The following is a 15547-nucleotide window of genomic DNA, read 5'->3' as shown; positions in this document are numbered from 1 at the left end:
GGATCTGGGCAAACTTCAACCCCTATTCAGACAGAGATCTCTGCCCGCAGGCTGTGCCACCCTTCCTCTGTCTGGGCTGCACCAGAGCTGGGCCTGCCCCTGTGCCAGAATGCTAAAGCTGATGTTTGTGTCAGTGTTTCCATTATAAAATGCCACCCCCCAGACCCCATCTGTTAAATTACCCTCAAAGCTACAGGCTGGCAGACACTGTTATTTCCTTCAGGATAGAAGGGGTGGCCCCCCCTAGGTCTCCCTGGATCCCCCCAGGCAGGACTAACCCACGGGAATTAACTACCGGTTTCGGCAACCCCAGTCCTCCCTTAAGTGCAGAGCTGTGGGCTACGGCCTGGAGTTGCTCGGCCAGGGAGCCGTTCACCTCAGCGACGACATACTCAGGAATAGCTTAGATATCTGTGGTGTTAAGGCTGGTACGCAACAATGCAACTGGTACTGGATGGAGGGAAATGCAACTTTAAAAGGCTCCACTTCACAAGCTGTCAAAAAATCTGGATGTGACCCAGCAACCAACGAGGGAAGGAAGGTAGACAAGGAGGCATCTCTAGTCACACAGCTCACACCAACCACAATGCAATGCAACGTGTTAGCCCAATTCTAAAAATCCTCAGTAACACTTTTTAATATACAAGAATCAAAAGTACAGCAGTTTTACAATGTAGGAAAATTTAATACATACTATATAAACAACATTATTTACATCAGAAATCACTAGGACAGTGGCATTTTTCACAAATATAAATTAATTACTGTTTAGTCAACAGGTTTTAAAAGTCCACAATTTTACAATAAAGAAAAACCATCTGTCCCCAGATGAGTGGGGCACAGATGGCCTAAAGCAGCCTGGACCCTTGGCATGGCTCCCCTCGCCCAACGTGGCAGCCCTCAGAGGAGCCGGAAGACCGCTGGTGCTGGGCCTGGGCTGCTGCTCCTGCTGACAAGTGGATTTTGGTCTGTAGGATTTCAGTGTCATTGTGTGACTTCCTAAATCAACTGCACTTGCACCGTGAGGACTGATGCAACCTTCAGACACACCAGGCCAGAATGTCTGCAGCACAGCGTGCAAAGTGTTTGGGCTTCCCTTCGAAGGGCTAAGGAATGACTGAAAGGAGAGTGAGCCCCAGGCTCTGCTGGCACCTGTCTCTCCGGCTCTGAAAGACCGCAGTGATTAGCTTGGGGATTCACCTGGCCCTTTTCTAAGGCCATAGTGTATCATGTCAACCCTTGTTCACGTGCAGGTTTTAGGTGATGCTAACTCCCTCTTCCTCAACCCGTTATTTCTACCAACAATGAAATCTTTCAAAGCCAGACTCCAGGGAATACCATCCTCACAGATTCCTGGGGCAGCTTCTCCCATTCACAAGTGAGAGAATTTACCTGTGCAAATTTGTTTTTTATTTAGGCATATAATATTCATACTGATTTAAATCAATGAAGAAATGCTTCCTTTTTCCCAACGCACTCTTCAAACATACTCCAGCACCTAAAATAGTTGTCTAATGGGGACACTGTAACTTTAGAATTGATGTAACACTGATCTGGCAGACACTGCCTTTTGCTACTTCATATGGCACTAAGAGTCCTGAAGCTTCTTTTTCCTCATGATAAGACATCTTTGGGCATAACTCACATCTCCTATCAGCAACTCAAGAGAGAAACCCTGATGACTGTGGAAACCCTGATGGAAATGCAGGGCCTCTGGTGACTCCTTTGCCCCTCCTTTCATTCCTGAAGGACACTACCCAACTCTCTGCAGGGGCTCATCTCCTTCCCACCCCATCTCCCATCACTCAAGGGCTTGACAAGCCAACCTAACCTTCCTCTTTGGCTTGGGCGAGGCAAGCATGGGCTGGAGTCAATATTATCAGCAAGAAGCTCCGTCTGTGGTTTCCGTATCACTAAGTGGAGACACACGCCCTGCCCTCTCCACTGAGCGTCACAGCAGGCCCTCCATGGGAGGACTGTGGCCAGGTGGCTCATGCAGTCACTGGAGCTTTGCTTCAGGACATGTGTGCTACAAGTCCAGGCTGAACAACTCCAAGAACTATGAGGGTTCAGTAAGGGAGGTGGGTCCACTGAGCTCTCAACACAAGCTCCTGGGACCCAGACCCTCATCTGGAAACCACACAGGCCAGCCCTGCGATGCTGTGTGTAGCAGGGACCAAGGGTCACACCACAGCCACATCTGCTTCTTCAGGGGATCCAACTCGGCATGTCTTGGTAAAGGCATTCATGGTGCTGCCCAGGACACCAGCAAGCACTGAAGTCCTCACAAGTTACTTCAGGAGTTTAACCCTGCACATGCCCAACAGAAGGGTTTTCACCAGCTCTGAGCCTGGACACTTACAGGCACACTGTATGTTCAAGTCAGTTATTCTGTCTCCATCTAGAAAGGCCTTTGGATACTCTAACAATACTGGCAAGCTATACTGAGAATAAAACTGAAGGCCCCAGCATCAGTCAATTGAAAAGAGCCTGCTTAATTGATGCAACCAACTTGCTTCCTAAACCTGACTCAGTTCAACTCTAGTATGATTTTTACTATCTATAGCTCAAGTCACTGTGTCTTTGGATGCTTCCTGTTTGGGAAGAAGTTTAACTTAGGTTTATACCTGATTATATTCTAAGAGAAACTGAATTCAATTCTAATGATCTCCAACTACAGTAGAAACTTGTTCACCACAGGTACTTATTTCCATCTGCCCACCACATGATGTGTGATTCTGTCCCATCTATTTCTTCAAGCTGTGCAAAGGGAAGGAAATGCAGCAGGAAGTGTTGACCTAGCCCAATACTGAAAGTTTCTCCCACTTGCTGGCACTACTGAACCCCACATTAGAAGCCTATTCACTGCCTGCACCAGGACCCCCACCTTTGTGATTTCAACAAGTTGTTCAGCAGGCCTGCCTCTGCATCCCCTTCTCCAGGTCCTGTAGCTTTCCTTCTCACCATAGGAATCAGAAATCCACCAGGGATTCCAGTTCCTGGCCACACTACTCCCCACCTACCCCACCCTACCCCTCACTCAGCCTACTCCCCAGTCAAGTAAGACCCATGCTGGCATCAATGTTGCCTAACTCACAGTACTCAAAAGTCAGCCAGAGCAACCTACTTTCCCTGGCACAGTGGGAAAAGGAGGCCCACTCAGGAGACCAAACCTCTGAAATGTACAAAGACAGTGTGGGAAAAATTAGTGTTGGCAGAGATGAAGCAGTTGTGGAAGCTGTTGCCCTCTCCCTACTTCCCCACCCCAACCCCACCCATAGGTTTCACATAATGAGGCCGAGTGTATCATTTCTCCCAAGAACACATTTGAGGGGTGTACCTGCTCCCCTTCAAGTCCTATGCTTGTCCCCACCCACTTGCCCCAACTCGCCACTCCCCATCAGCAGCATCCATCATGTCAGAGTGAACCAAATCAACCAAATCACACACTGTAACATCAGGTCCCAGCAGCCTCCATGCACCAGTTCCTGCCCCGACCATGCACTAAGGTCCTGGGAACACTGACCCTGGCAAGAAAACATTCATGCCTCTGAAGATCCCCTGTTCCTTGACTGGGGAAACACATCCCAGTGAAGCTGGTACACACAAAGTCAGCTCCTCCTCCAAGTGCCCGTCAAAGTGGGAGGCCAGAACTAGGCTGGAATGGGATGGGGTGCCAAAGTGCAGGAGTGGTGACCCGAATCAGAGCTGGACCCAGTGAAAGGCCTCCCATTCCTTGAAGTGCTCCTTCAGCCAGTGAGTTGACAGCAGCAGCATGTCCGAAACTCCACTTACTGGTCTAGATAACTGGCTACCGTAGGATCAGACCAAAAATATCCACGTGTTTGGTGACTCTTACTCTCTCCTTTACGAGCTGTCCTTTATGTTTTCCGAACATTCCAGTTATAATCTGGGTTGTTTTTCTGTTCTAGTGATCTCTCCAAAGGAGACCTATGATCCAGGGGTGACTTGGAATCGTGAGGAGATTTCTGAGAAGGGGGTGAGCGAGGATCTGAGACTGCAGGGTGCAATGGGGGTAGAGGCTGTTTATATTCCCCCAGTTTATCTGTGTGGAAAGAGCGGTAATGGTCTGAGGGTCCCTGGCCATGGTAGCCCATAGGGGGGCGGTGATCAGACATTCGTCGGAAATCCTGCTGGTGGTAATTTTGAGGCCTAAATTCATCGGATCTCCTCCGCTTGGAGTCATGATGGTGCCTGAAATAGAGATGCAAGGATTAGTCGGAAGACTGAAGCCAGATTCCCATCCACTTCTCTTCACCACCCACGTGACTCCTCCTCATACACTCATATTCAAGGACACTCACAAACAGACTCCAGGACAAATGCTCACCTCATATTCAAGGACACTCACAAACAGACTCAAGGACAAATGCTCACCTCATATTCAAGGACACTTACAAACAGACTCCAGGACAAATGCCCACATTATTAGGAATCAAAAAAATTAATAACAAAGAGTCATTTTACACTTAGTAGCAAAATACATCCTATGAAATAAGCCTCGAATACGCAGTGACACAAGTACACACTTGAAAAATCACTGATGGCTTTGCAGACTCACTCCCTTTAGGAAAAATCTGGTAAGATCCGTAAACATTTCCATATTCCTGGACCCAGCCCATGAGAAAAAGAGCCACAGAAATTATAAGTTATTAATAACACCATCAACCTAAATATACAGCAAGTAAGTGACTAGTTAATAAAATTCTCTTAAAAACCAACTCAATGTGAAGAGTATTAAAATTTTTAGCTTGAACCATGGTAAACTGCTCATGATACCATTAAAAAAAGAATTAGTAAAACTCAACAACAAAAACAAACAACCCAACTCAAAAACAAGCAAAGGATTTGAACAGACATTTCTCCAAAGATACACAAATGGCCAAAAAAACCATGAAAAGATGCTCAATATCATTAATCATTAGGGAAATGCATATTCAAGCCCACAATGAGACTACTTCACACCCACCAAGATGGAGATATTCATTAAAAAAAAAAAAAACCCAGGAAATAAGTGTCGGCAAAGATAAGGAAAACCTTCAACTCTTATACATTGCTGGTAGGAATGTAAAATGGTTCAGCCATCATAGAAACATTTTGGTGTTTCCTAAAAACGTAAAGAATATGACTAATAATTCCACTCCCAGGCACATATCCAAAACTGAAAACAGGTAGTCAAGTACATGTATACCACTCTTCACTGCAGCATTATTCACAATAGCCCAAAGATGGAAACAACTCAAATGTCCATCAACAGATGAATGGATAAACAAAATGTGGTATATCCACACAATGAAATATTATTCAGCCAGAAGATGGAATGAGTACTGATGAATGAACCTTGAAAACATTATGCAGTCACATATTGTATGACTCTTTCTATATGAAATGTCTAGAATAGGCAAATCCAGAGAGACAGAATGCAAACTGGTGGTTGCCAGAGGCTGGGGAGAGGGAATAATGGGGAAGGATTATTTAATGGTTATAGGGTTTTCTCTGAGTGATGAAAGTGTTTTGGAACTAGATAGAAGTGGTGGCTGCCCAATATTATAAATGCATGAAGGTCATTCAGTTGTTCGCTTTAAAATAGTTCCTTTATGTAAAATGAATTTCACCTCAATGAAATAAAGAGGGAGGAAGAAGTGAGCAATTTCAAGTTCCAGTCAAAATGGAATAACAGGGACTAGATTTACCGTCCTGCCTGAAACAGCCAAAAGGGACAAAATGTATAGAACAGTGATTTTCAAGACACCAGACATCAGGCAATGAAGAACGGTGATCCCTGAGGAATGGACACTAATGAAATGAGCCTTTTAACGGCTCCTGCTCACTATCATGAGATAGTCCTCAGGCTATGACACAGGAAGAAGGAAACCCAGAAAGACACCAGTTGGCTTCCCAAGGTGAGGGATGGGGAACCAAGGTCGCCAGAGTTCACAGGACATGGCATGAGAGGAGACAGTTCTGCAGAGAAAGAAGTTTGAAGATCTACAGAGGGTTCCCAGGTATACAGCTGAATACTGCTTAGGATGTGCATGTGGGGAAACTACCCAAGGCCAGGGAAGAACCACCCAAAAAGACTAAAGGTAACAGTGCCCTGTGCTCACAAAGAACTGGCATCGTGCCTGTTCTCACCAGCCACACCAAAGACCTCCAGATGGTGATATGGTTTGGGTATGTGTCCCCTCCAAATCTCATGTTGAAATGTGACCTCCAGTGTTGTAGTGGGAGGTGTTTGGGCAGATCCCTCATAAATGGCTTGGTGCTGTCCTTGTGATAATGAGTGAGTTCTCTGAGTTCATGTGAGAGCTGGTGCTTTAAAAGAGACTGGCACCTCCTCCTCTCTCTCGCTCCCCCTCTTGCCATGGGACGCCTACTCCCACTTCACCTTCCACCATGAGTAAAAGCTCCCTGAGGCCTCTCCAGAAGCCAACCAGATGCTGGTGCTATGCTTGTACAGCCTGCGGAACTATGCGCCAAATATAACTCTTTCTCTATAAATTACCCAGCCTCAGGTATTCCTGCAAAACAGACTAACGCAATTGGGTAGAGTGCAATGAGGCTCTTTACCTTGGGGGTGGGCAATCATTAGCCCTTGACTGAGCACCGCTCTGGTTCTACCTAATGAATCTTAACAGCAAGACCTGAAAAAGGAAACTGCTTCCAAATAACCTGCAACTCATAACAAAGCTCCAGAACACTACGGGAATACAAAAATATCCAGCACCCAACAAGGTAAATGTTACATCTGGCATCTGACAAAAATTACTAGGCACAGAAAGCACCAGGAGAGCAAGACCCACAGTGAGGAGGTATCAACTGAAACTGACCCAAGTGATAAGATTCGCAGACAAGGACATCAAAACCATTGTTGTATATGTGTTCCAGGTTTTAAAAGGTTAGACACAGAACGTATATAAAAAGACCCAAATACAACTTTCCGAACTTTTAGAACTACAATGTATAAAATGCAAAGTACACTGGATGGGCCTCACAGCAGTCTTGACATTGAAAAGGAAAGTATTAGTGAACTTGAAGAGGTAGCAATAGAAACCATCCACAATGAAACAGAGAGAAACCATAATTGTAAAAAAGTCAGCAGAATACAAGTGAGCTGTGAGACAACTTCAAGCAAGCTAATATAGGTGTAATGAGAATCTCCAAAGAAGAGAGAGTGGGGGGATCAGAAAAAATATTTGAAGAAGATTGTAAAAATTTCCAAATTTTATGGAAACAATAAACCCACAGATCCAAGAAGTTCAAAAATTTCCAAGCACAAGAAACCAAGGAAAAATACACCAAGGCACATCATAATCAGTGATTTTTTTTAAAAGGAACATTATGTAAAGAGAAACAAAGATAAGGATGACAGATTTTTCATCACAAAACAATGCAAGTAAATAGCAGAGGTACATCTTTAAAGCACTGAAAGAAACTGTAAAGCTAAAAATGTATATACTCAGCAAAAACTGCTTTCAAAAATGAAGGCAAAATACTTTTTCAAGCATACATACAAACACTGAAAGAGTTTATCACCAGCAGAAAAAGTCCTTCAGGCAAAAGAAAAGTGACATCAAATAGAAATACAGACCTACTAGAAGAATGCAGGGCAAGTGCCCACTGGGTCCAGACAATAGAGAAGGGTGGGAGTGAGGGGCAGACTCCTAACGAGGTGGCAACTACTCAGCTACAGCTCTCTGCTAATGCGGCCTGCTGTTACCAGATCTTCCAAAACAAAGCAGGACTTTGAGACATGTATATGAAATTTTCCCACTTTAAATTCAAGGTACAGTGCAAATGACGCACATCATTGGCCCAGGGAAAACCAAAGCTGCTATGAGGTTAAATTATCCACGATTTGAAATTAGGAAACACAGATAAAACCTCTTTAGCTCTCCCTGGACTTGCTACTGTCACAATGTAAAGCTTTGGCTCATCGTACTACTGGTGGCATTGTACTGAAGTAAAGAGGGTGCAGCTTTGAAAGGCTTCGACTCTTCAATTATGGGCTGGTGGCAGGTAAGGACTGTGGGCTGGTACCCACCTCAGGATCCCTGACACCCAGTGTGGCTGACAGCCTCACACAGAGCTTAATAATTTTGGTTGTTGACTCTAATATTTTATGGCGACCACTTCACTAGATTTTCTCAAAAGACGGCAGAAAACTCTTTTCCTGCACAGGTGAAATGTGCTCCCTATGACCCAGAAAATAAAACATAAAACCTATAACCAAGACATGGGATTCCCTGTGGCTGACACATGATGAGATCTTCAGTAATTTGACTGATAAATACATTCATGTATACGTCACTTTCTCCCTAGAAACAGTTCCTGGCAAAGGTCGGCACCTGGTGTCTCACAGCCTTTTGCATACCTGTCGTAATAATCTCTGTGTCCCCGGTGGTCTCGGTCACTGCTGTACTGGTCATAAGGCCTCTTTCTGGACATGTTGTTGGGCCGATAGCTTCCAGAACGGTGGGCATCCATATGTCGCCGGTCCCCATAATGGTGGTCCTTGTACCAGTGCTGCTCATACTGATGGTGCCTGTCGCTTCCCCATGGTGGATTGTTGCCACCACCATAATTGAACTTTCTTTCCCTCTGCCAGTCTCCTCGATCTGCAGGAAAAGAAAGAATGATCTGATGACTGCAAGAAATGGATGAATTTCACTTTCACTACAATTTTTTTTTTTTTGGAGATGGAGTCTTGCTCTGTTGCCCAGGCTGGAGTGTAGCGGCACAATCCTGGATCACTGCAATCTCCACCTCTTGGGTCAAGCGATTCTCGTGCCTCAGCCTCCCGAGTAGCTGGGACTACAGACACCCACCACCATGCCTGCCCAATTTTTGAATTTTTAGTAGAGACAGGGTTTCACCATGTTGGCTAGGCTGGTCTCGAACTCCTGACCTCAGGTGATCCACCCGCCTCAGCTTCCCAAGGTGCTGGGATTACAGCTGTGAGCCACCACGCCCAGCCTTATTTTTTATTTTTGTTTTCTTCCACACCAATCTTCTCTGTATTGTTCCAATTTTCGTAGGTATGCTGCTGAAGTAAGCACTACTTTGCTGAAGTTCAAACTGAAAGCCTGACACGTTACAAACAGACATTAAATTTCTTTCTTCTTGGTCTTCTTGCTGCTGGCTAACGTATCAGTAATGACTCCTAAACATTCTTTCCAACAAAATTTAAAGGCAAAATTTACTACTCCTCTCCTTCTGAAATCTTAAGAACTACCGCTTTTCACTCTCCATACCTGTTTAATCTTCCAATCTGTGGCAGACTCTTAACACCAAAACCAAACTAATTCAGAAAATGATACCGCTGAGTTTCACAGCTGCGAGGTAATATCCTCCCGTTACACATCTAACGTTTATTCACCTGCTGGTACCTGCTGTGCCTGGTCTCTGAAAATCTCTCCAGACTATACTCACCGATTCTATTATTCTTCCCTATTCTGCACACACACAAAAATGGACCTCCTCCTATAAAAAAGTAATTTCTCTAACTTTGAGCTTAGATCAGTGCTCTGTCTCTTAAGGATTAACGCCAAACTACAATCCTTTTAACTTCTGTAGCCTTCCTTTTCTCCTAAGGAAAAGAATCGTACTCACTTGAATCAGAAAATGTAGTGAAGACACAGAAGTCTAGGGATGGAGAGTTAAACTGTGGCTACCAAAACGTCATGTCCACCCAGAGCCTGTGAGTGTGATTTTACCTAGGTCTTTGCAGATGTAATTAAGTTAAAAATCTCTAGATGACATCATCCTGAATTTAGGTTGGGCTATAAATTCCAGGACAGGCATCCTTTCAAAATAAAGGCAGAGGGAGCTATGACAGGCTATGCATTAGGAGAAGGCTATGCAAAGATGGAGGCAGTAATCGGCGTGATGCACCTACGAGTCAAGAACGCCAAGAACTGCTGGCAGCCACCAGAAGGCAGAAGAGAGGCATGGAACAGATTTTCCCTCAGAGCCTCCAGAAGGAACCAACCCTGCTGACACCTTGATATCAGACTTCCTGGTCTCCAGAAATGTGAGAAAATAAATGTTTGATGTTTGAAGCCACCTAGTCTGTGATACTTTGTTATATACGGCCCTAGGAAACTAATACAGAGGACAACCAAAAGGAACCTATGACCTCATGGAAAAATCCATCTTCTGTCTATAATTATGTTAAGATCAAAGACATGCCACCAAATAAGTGTCTCTACTCATTTTGCTGGCCTTCCAGCTTTTTCCTACAGAGCTGAAGAATAACACCATTAAGGAAGTGCCGAGCTTAGAAACTGATAGCATTAATATGATGTACAGTCAACCAGTGGTCATTGCTGACTTGGGTAGGTCAGATGAGAGCACCAAAGTAAAAAACTTTTGACTATTCACCCTAAGAATTAACAAATAAAAACAAAAAGAGACACCTTCTAAACATGCGAAGGATCACTTGAAGATGGCTTCAAATCAAATGGAAAGTGAGATTTCTAACAGGGTGTCAATGTCTGTGGTTTTGTAGAGGTGCTTAAAACTCAAGCTAATTCATTGTTTCCGGAGTAAATCAAACAGATTTTCTTTCTTCTTAAACCCTCTGTGAGGTAAATCACAGGTTACAAAGTATTGAGCTATTAAAAAGATGGGTGAGGAATCCAAGGTTTAAATAAAAGAATGTATTTAGTAAGAAGTTATTTTAAAGGATTCAGAATATAAAATAAGTGACATCGTATGCAAAACACAAAAACAGCCTAATACTAGAAAAAAGCCAGTATAACTGATGCAACTACATCTAAGAACAGGGAAACATTTCCCAGTCATTCTGCAAAGTCATTAGCTTTTTTTCCCTCAAAAAATGGTAATGAAATAATTTTGAACTCAGATTTTTAACATTACAGAACATAGAACTTAATGATTCCAGGCAGGGTAGCTTGTAGCAGAATCACATCCTGCCAAAAACAATGAGAAAGGGAAGATTAAAAACAATGTGTTTAGGCCAGGCGCAGTGGCTCACACCTGTAATCCCAACACTTTGGGAGGCTGAGGCGAATGGATCACCTGAGGTCAGGGGTTCAAGACCACCTTGGCCAACATGGTGAGACCCTGTCTGTACTAAAAATACAAAAAAAAAAAAAAAAAAAAAATTAGCCCGGCATGGTGGTGTGTGCCTGTAATCCCAGATACTCGGGAGGTTGAGGCAGGAGAATTGCTTGAACCCGGGAGGTGGAGGTTGCAGTCAGCCAAGATTGTGCCGCTACACTCCAGCCTGGGTGACAGAGCGAGGCTCCATCTCCCCCCACCAAAAAAAAAAAAAAAAAAAAAAAAAAGGAAGTGTTTAAAGGCATCAAAGAGCAGCTAAAGCAATGAGGACTAGCAGGACTAAGATTCCACAGAGCAAAAAACCTCAGAAATAAGAGATGACTTCTGTCACCACTGAAGAGATCTGTGATCCTGAGCACCAGCAAGAGGCTAAGGATCTGGGTCTTTCCCAGGCAGGGACCACTGCTGGAGGAACAGAGAACCCACAGAGTGGGTTTTCAGATTATTTTCTGAAAAGACTATAGCAATTCACACTCTTAGCAATCGGTGTGTATTTCCCTTTTTAATTTTTGATGATCTGAATGGGTAAAAAAATTGGTTAACCTATTGTTGCTTTAATTTATATTTCCCTAGTAGCAAGGTTGGTCATCTTGTCATATTGGCCATTTGAATTTTCTCTTTTATGTGAACTGTCTAATTCATAACTTTTGCTCATTTTGTTTTAGAACAATGGAAAAGCTCTACAGAGTTTATTTTTTTCTAATCAAATTTCCAAAATTTTAATTCAATCTGGATTCCTTTGAGTTTTGTTTCAAAACTGCAATTTTTTTTTTTTTTTTTTTTTTGAGACAGGGTCTCACTCTGTTGCCCAGACTGGAGTGCAGTGGTGCAGTCCTGGCTCACCGCAACCTCCACCTCCCAGGCCTAAGAAATTCTCCCACCTCAGCCTCCCAAGTAGCCGGAACTACTACGCCACTACGCCCAGCTAATTTTCACACTTTTGTAGAGACTGAGTCTATGTTGCCCAGACTGTAAAAATTTTTTAATTGACAATTAAAAATTGTATGTATTTATTGATTACAACGCAATGTTTTAAAATACATATACATTATGGAGTGGCTGAATCAGCCTAATTAACATGTGCACTACCTATTTTTTGTGGCAAGAACACTTAAAATCTCTTAGCAATTTTCAAAAATATAATACATTGTTATTAACTACAGTCACCATGCTGTACAACAGATTTCTCAACTTATTCCTCATATCTAACTGGAATTTTATCTCCGTTGTTAATATCTTCCCAATTCTCCCGTGCCCTCTGACCCTGGTAACTACTGTTCTACTCCCTGCTTCTGTGAGTTTGACTTTTTCAGATTCCATATATAAGTGAGAATACGCAGTTTTCCTTTCTGTGCCTCACTTATTTCACTTAACATAAATGTCCTCCAGATTCAACCACGTTGTTACAAACGACAGGATTTCCTTCTTTTTAAAGCTGAATACTATTCGACTGTGTATATATACATTTTCTTTATCCGCTCATCTGCTGATGGGCACTTAGGATGATTCCATATCTTGGCTATCGTAAATAATGCTGCAATGAATATGTAAGTGCAGGCATTTCTTCAACATAACTAATTTCATTTTCGTTGAATATATACCCAGTAGTGGGACTGCTGCATAATATGGTAGTTCTATTTGTGATTTTTTTGAGGCATCTCTACATTGTTTTCCATAATGGCTGTACTAACTTACATTCCCACCAACAATGCGCTGGGGTTCCCTTTTCTCCACATCCTTGGCAACCCTTATCTTTTGACTTTTTGGTAATAGCCATCCTAACAAGTGTGAAGTGATATCTCATCGTGGTTTTAATTTGCATTTCCCTGATGATTAGTCATGTTGAGCATTTTTTCATATACCTGTTGGCCATTTGTATGTCTTCTTTTGAGAAATGTCTATTCAGGTCCTTTACCCACTTTTTAATCGAGCATTTGCCTTCTTGCTACATAAGGAGCTGAGTTCCTTACACAGTTTGGATATTATCCCCTTATCAGATGTATGGTTGGTAATATTTTCTCCCCTTACATAAACTGTCTCTTCACTCTGTTGATTGCTCATTTTTCTATTCAGTTATTATTTTGTTCTCAATTTACAACAGCTCTTTCAAGATTAGCAGTTTTAACCATTTAACTATCATACAGAATGTAAATTTCTCCCTCAGTCTTTTTCGTTTGTTCATGTTAGCTGGGTTCTTCTTAATCCGAAGTTGAAATAATAGTCCTGGGGGCCAGACGCAGTGGTTCACACCTGTAATCCCAGCATTTTGGGAGGCAGAGGTGGGCAGATCACATGGCGCCGGGAGTTTGAGACCAGCCTGGCCAACATGGCAAAACCCTGTCTCTACTAAAAATTTAAAAATTAGCCGAGCGTGGTGGTGCACATCTGTAATCCCAGCTACTTGGGAGGCTGAGGGATGAGAATTGCCTGAACCCAGGAGGTGGAGGTTGCAGTGAGCCGAGATCGTGCCACTGCACTCCAGAGTGGGTAACAGAGCAAGACTCAGTCTCAAACAAACAAAAAAAAAAATTGGGGGATCTTTATTTCATGCTTTCTCTCATTAAGAGAGGACAATAAAGTGTTAGAAGAGAATAAAGCACAGAAGTCTAGCCAGTTTTGGAAAATGAAACGGCTGTGTGAATTTTTTATTTTTTGGCACCTCTTTTAAAAACTCCACTTAATGACCTACCTGCATTACTGAAGTGTCTCTTGTTGGGATGATTGTAGTTATCTCTTGGGTGTCCATGCATCTGTGGGCCATGGGAGGCAGGCAAATGAGGCTTCTGAGGGTGAAGGTTGTGTGAGGTATGGGACTGAGATATCAGAGAGTCCCGGCTGGAGCCTGAGGCCTCTGGACGAAATGGTTTCTTACCCCCAGTCACGTCATCTTTCTTCTTTTGCTCCTAAAGAGTAAAAGGAAACCAAAGAAGCTCAAGATCCCAGGCTTAATTCCCCAGAGAAGAATAAAGGCTATCACCTCTAAATAGCTCCTTCTTGTCCTTCTTAACTTTTGAACTGCTGTTTACTACCTCCTAACCAAAAAAAGGCTCATAAATTCCACTGTTAGGCTATTTGCTGGGGGAACTCAGTGGAATTTATGCTGAGTTTGACCATTACTGCTAAGCACCTGCAAGAACACATGCACAGACTGCTAGATGTCACTGTACAGGGTACGGTGTAGGCGCCTAGGCTGGCGGCACTCTCAGAGGATCATCCTGGACCATGTAAAACCAAGACTACCAACTTTCCAAGGCTAACCACAACAAACAACCCTCGACTGTCCAGTGGGAACTAACTCCTATGCCAAAGTCATCAAGCTAAATATCTGAATGTTGGTGTAACATTACTCCTTATCACACAAGTCAAATGTTTCATATAAAAAAAAAAAACACACAATAAAAAAAATAAAGTGACCCAAATCCTAACCAGCAAGGGAATTACTGTTAATAATTTGGCACATATTTTTCTAAGCTTTTTTTTGTATTTATATTTTAAACAAAAATATTTGGTATTCATTTTTCACTTAATGTATTGTGAAAATCTTTCCATGTAAATACTTATTTCTACAATATTATGTTTAATAATTAATACTCCCCAATATGGATATATCATGAACTACTGAATGTTTTTGTTTTCTGTTGTTTTTTTGTTTTTGTTTTTTTGAGACAGAGTCTCACTCTGTCGCAGGCATTCAGTGATGCAATCTCAGCTCACTGCAACCTCCACCTCCTGGTCTCATGCGATCCTCCCACCTCAGCCTCCTGAGGGGCTGGGGCTACAGGCATGTGCCACCACACCCAGCTAATATTTGTAGTTTATGTAGAGATGAGGCTTCATCACGTTGGCCAGGCTGGTCTCGAACTCTCGGCCTCAAGTGATCCACCCGCCTCAGCCTCCCAAAGTGCTGGGATTACAGCCACGAGCCACCGCACCTAGCCACATTGAATGTATTTCTTACTGTTGGGCTTCCAAGTCATTTCCATTATAAACATATTTAAATCTCTATCTCCTTCTCAAAACTAAATTCCTGGAAGCAAAACTGCATGCTTTAGTCTTTTAATAAATCTTACTGAATTCTCCTCCAGAAAGGTTGTGACAATGTATACTCCCACTAGGAGGATACCACTGTTTTTGTTATTCAACTTATACTCATTTCTGATCCCTAAATGAATGAAGTCTTTCATTATTATGTGTCCAACTTCAGACCCTCTTCCTAATTTTCACTCCCTTCTAAAGGGCCTTTCCTAACTATTTCATTCCCTCCTGGGGCCTTTCCTGACTATCCTTTTATAGACTTTTTATAATGCTTATTAGTATATGATTCCTGTATGTTACTGCTATAACATATTCTTCCATGTAAAATTAAATTATAAACTATTTGAGGGTGCTGCTTCACAGGCCAACACAGCACTGGGCACAGCATAACAAACACTCCTGAGTG

General features: G+C 42.9%; 1 protein-coding gene across 13 annotated transcripts in view; it reads right to left on the bottom strand.

Moving 5' to 3' along the window:
* Positions 1–610: 610 nt before the first annotated feature.
* CHD2 (chromodomain helicase DNA binding protein 2) overlaps positions 611–15547 on the bottom strand; it is a 144311-nt gene continuing 129374 nt past the window's right edge. For all 13 annotated transcript variants that reach the window (XM_054451835.2, XM_054451833.2, XM_054451839.2 and 10 more), the window contains 3 exons: positions 13796–14009; positions 8396–8639; positions 611–4215 (listed from right to left, as the gene is read on the bottom strand). In XM_054451835.2, the coding sequence (XP_054307810.1) occupies positions 3882–4215; positions 8396–8639; positions 13796–14009 (792 nt within the window). In that variant the 3' untranslated portion in view covers positions 611–3881. The remainder of the gene's footprint in view (positions 4216–8395; positions 8640–13795; positions 14010–15547) is intronic.

This window comes from Pongo pygmaeus, chromosome 16 (assembly GCF_028885625.2).
Source record: "Pongo pygmaeus isolate AG05252 chromosome 16, NHGRI_mPonPyg2-v2.0_pri, whole genome shotgun sequence".
In the NCBI taxonomy this organism is placed as follows: Eukaryota; Metazoa; Chordata; class Mammalia; order Primates; family Hominidae; genus Pongo; species Pongo pygmaeus.
Note: the sequence above shows the minus strand (reverse complement) of the source record. Positions and strands in the feature narration are given on the sequence as shown.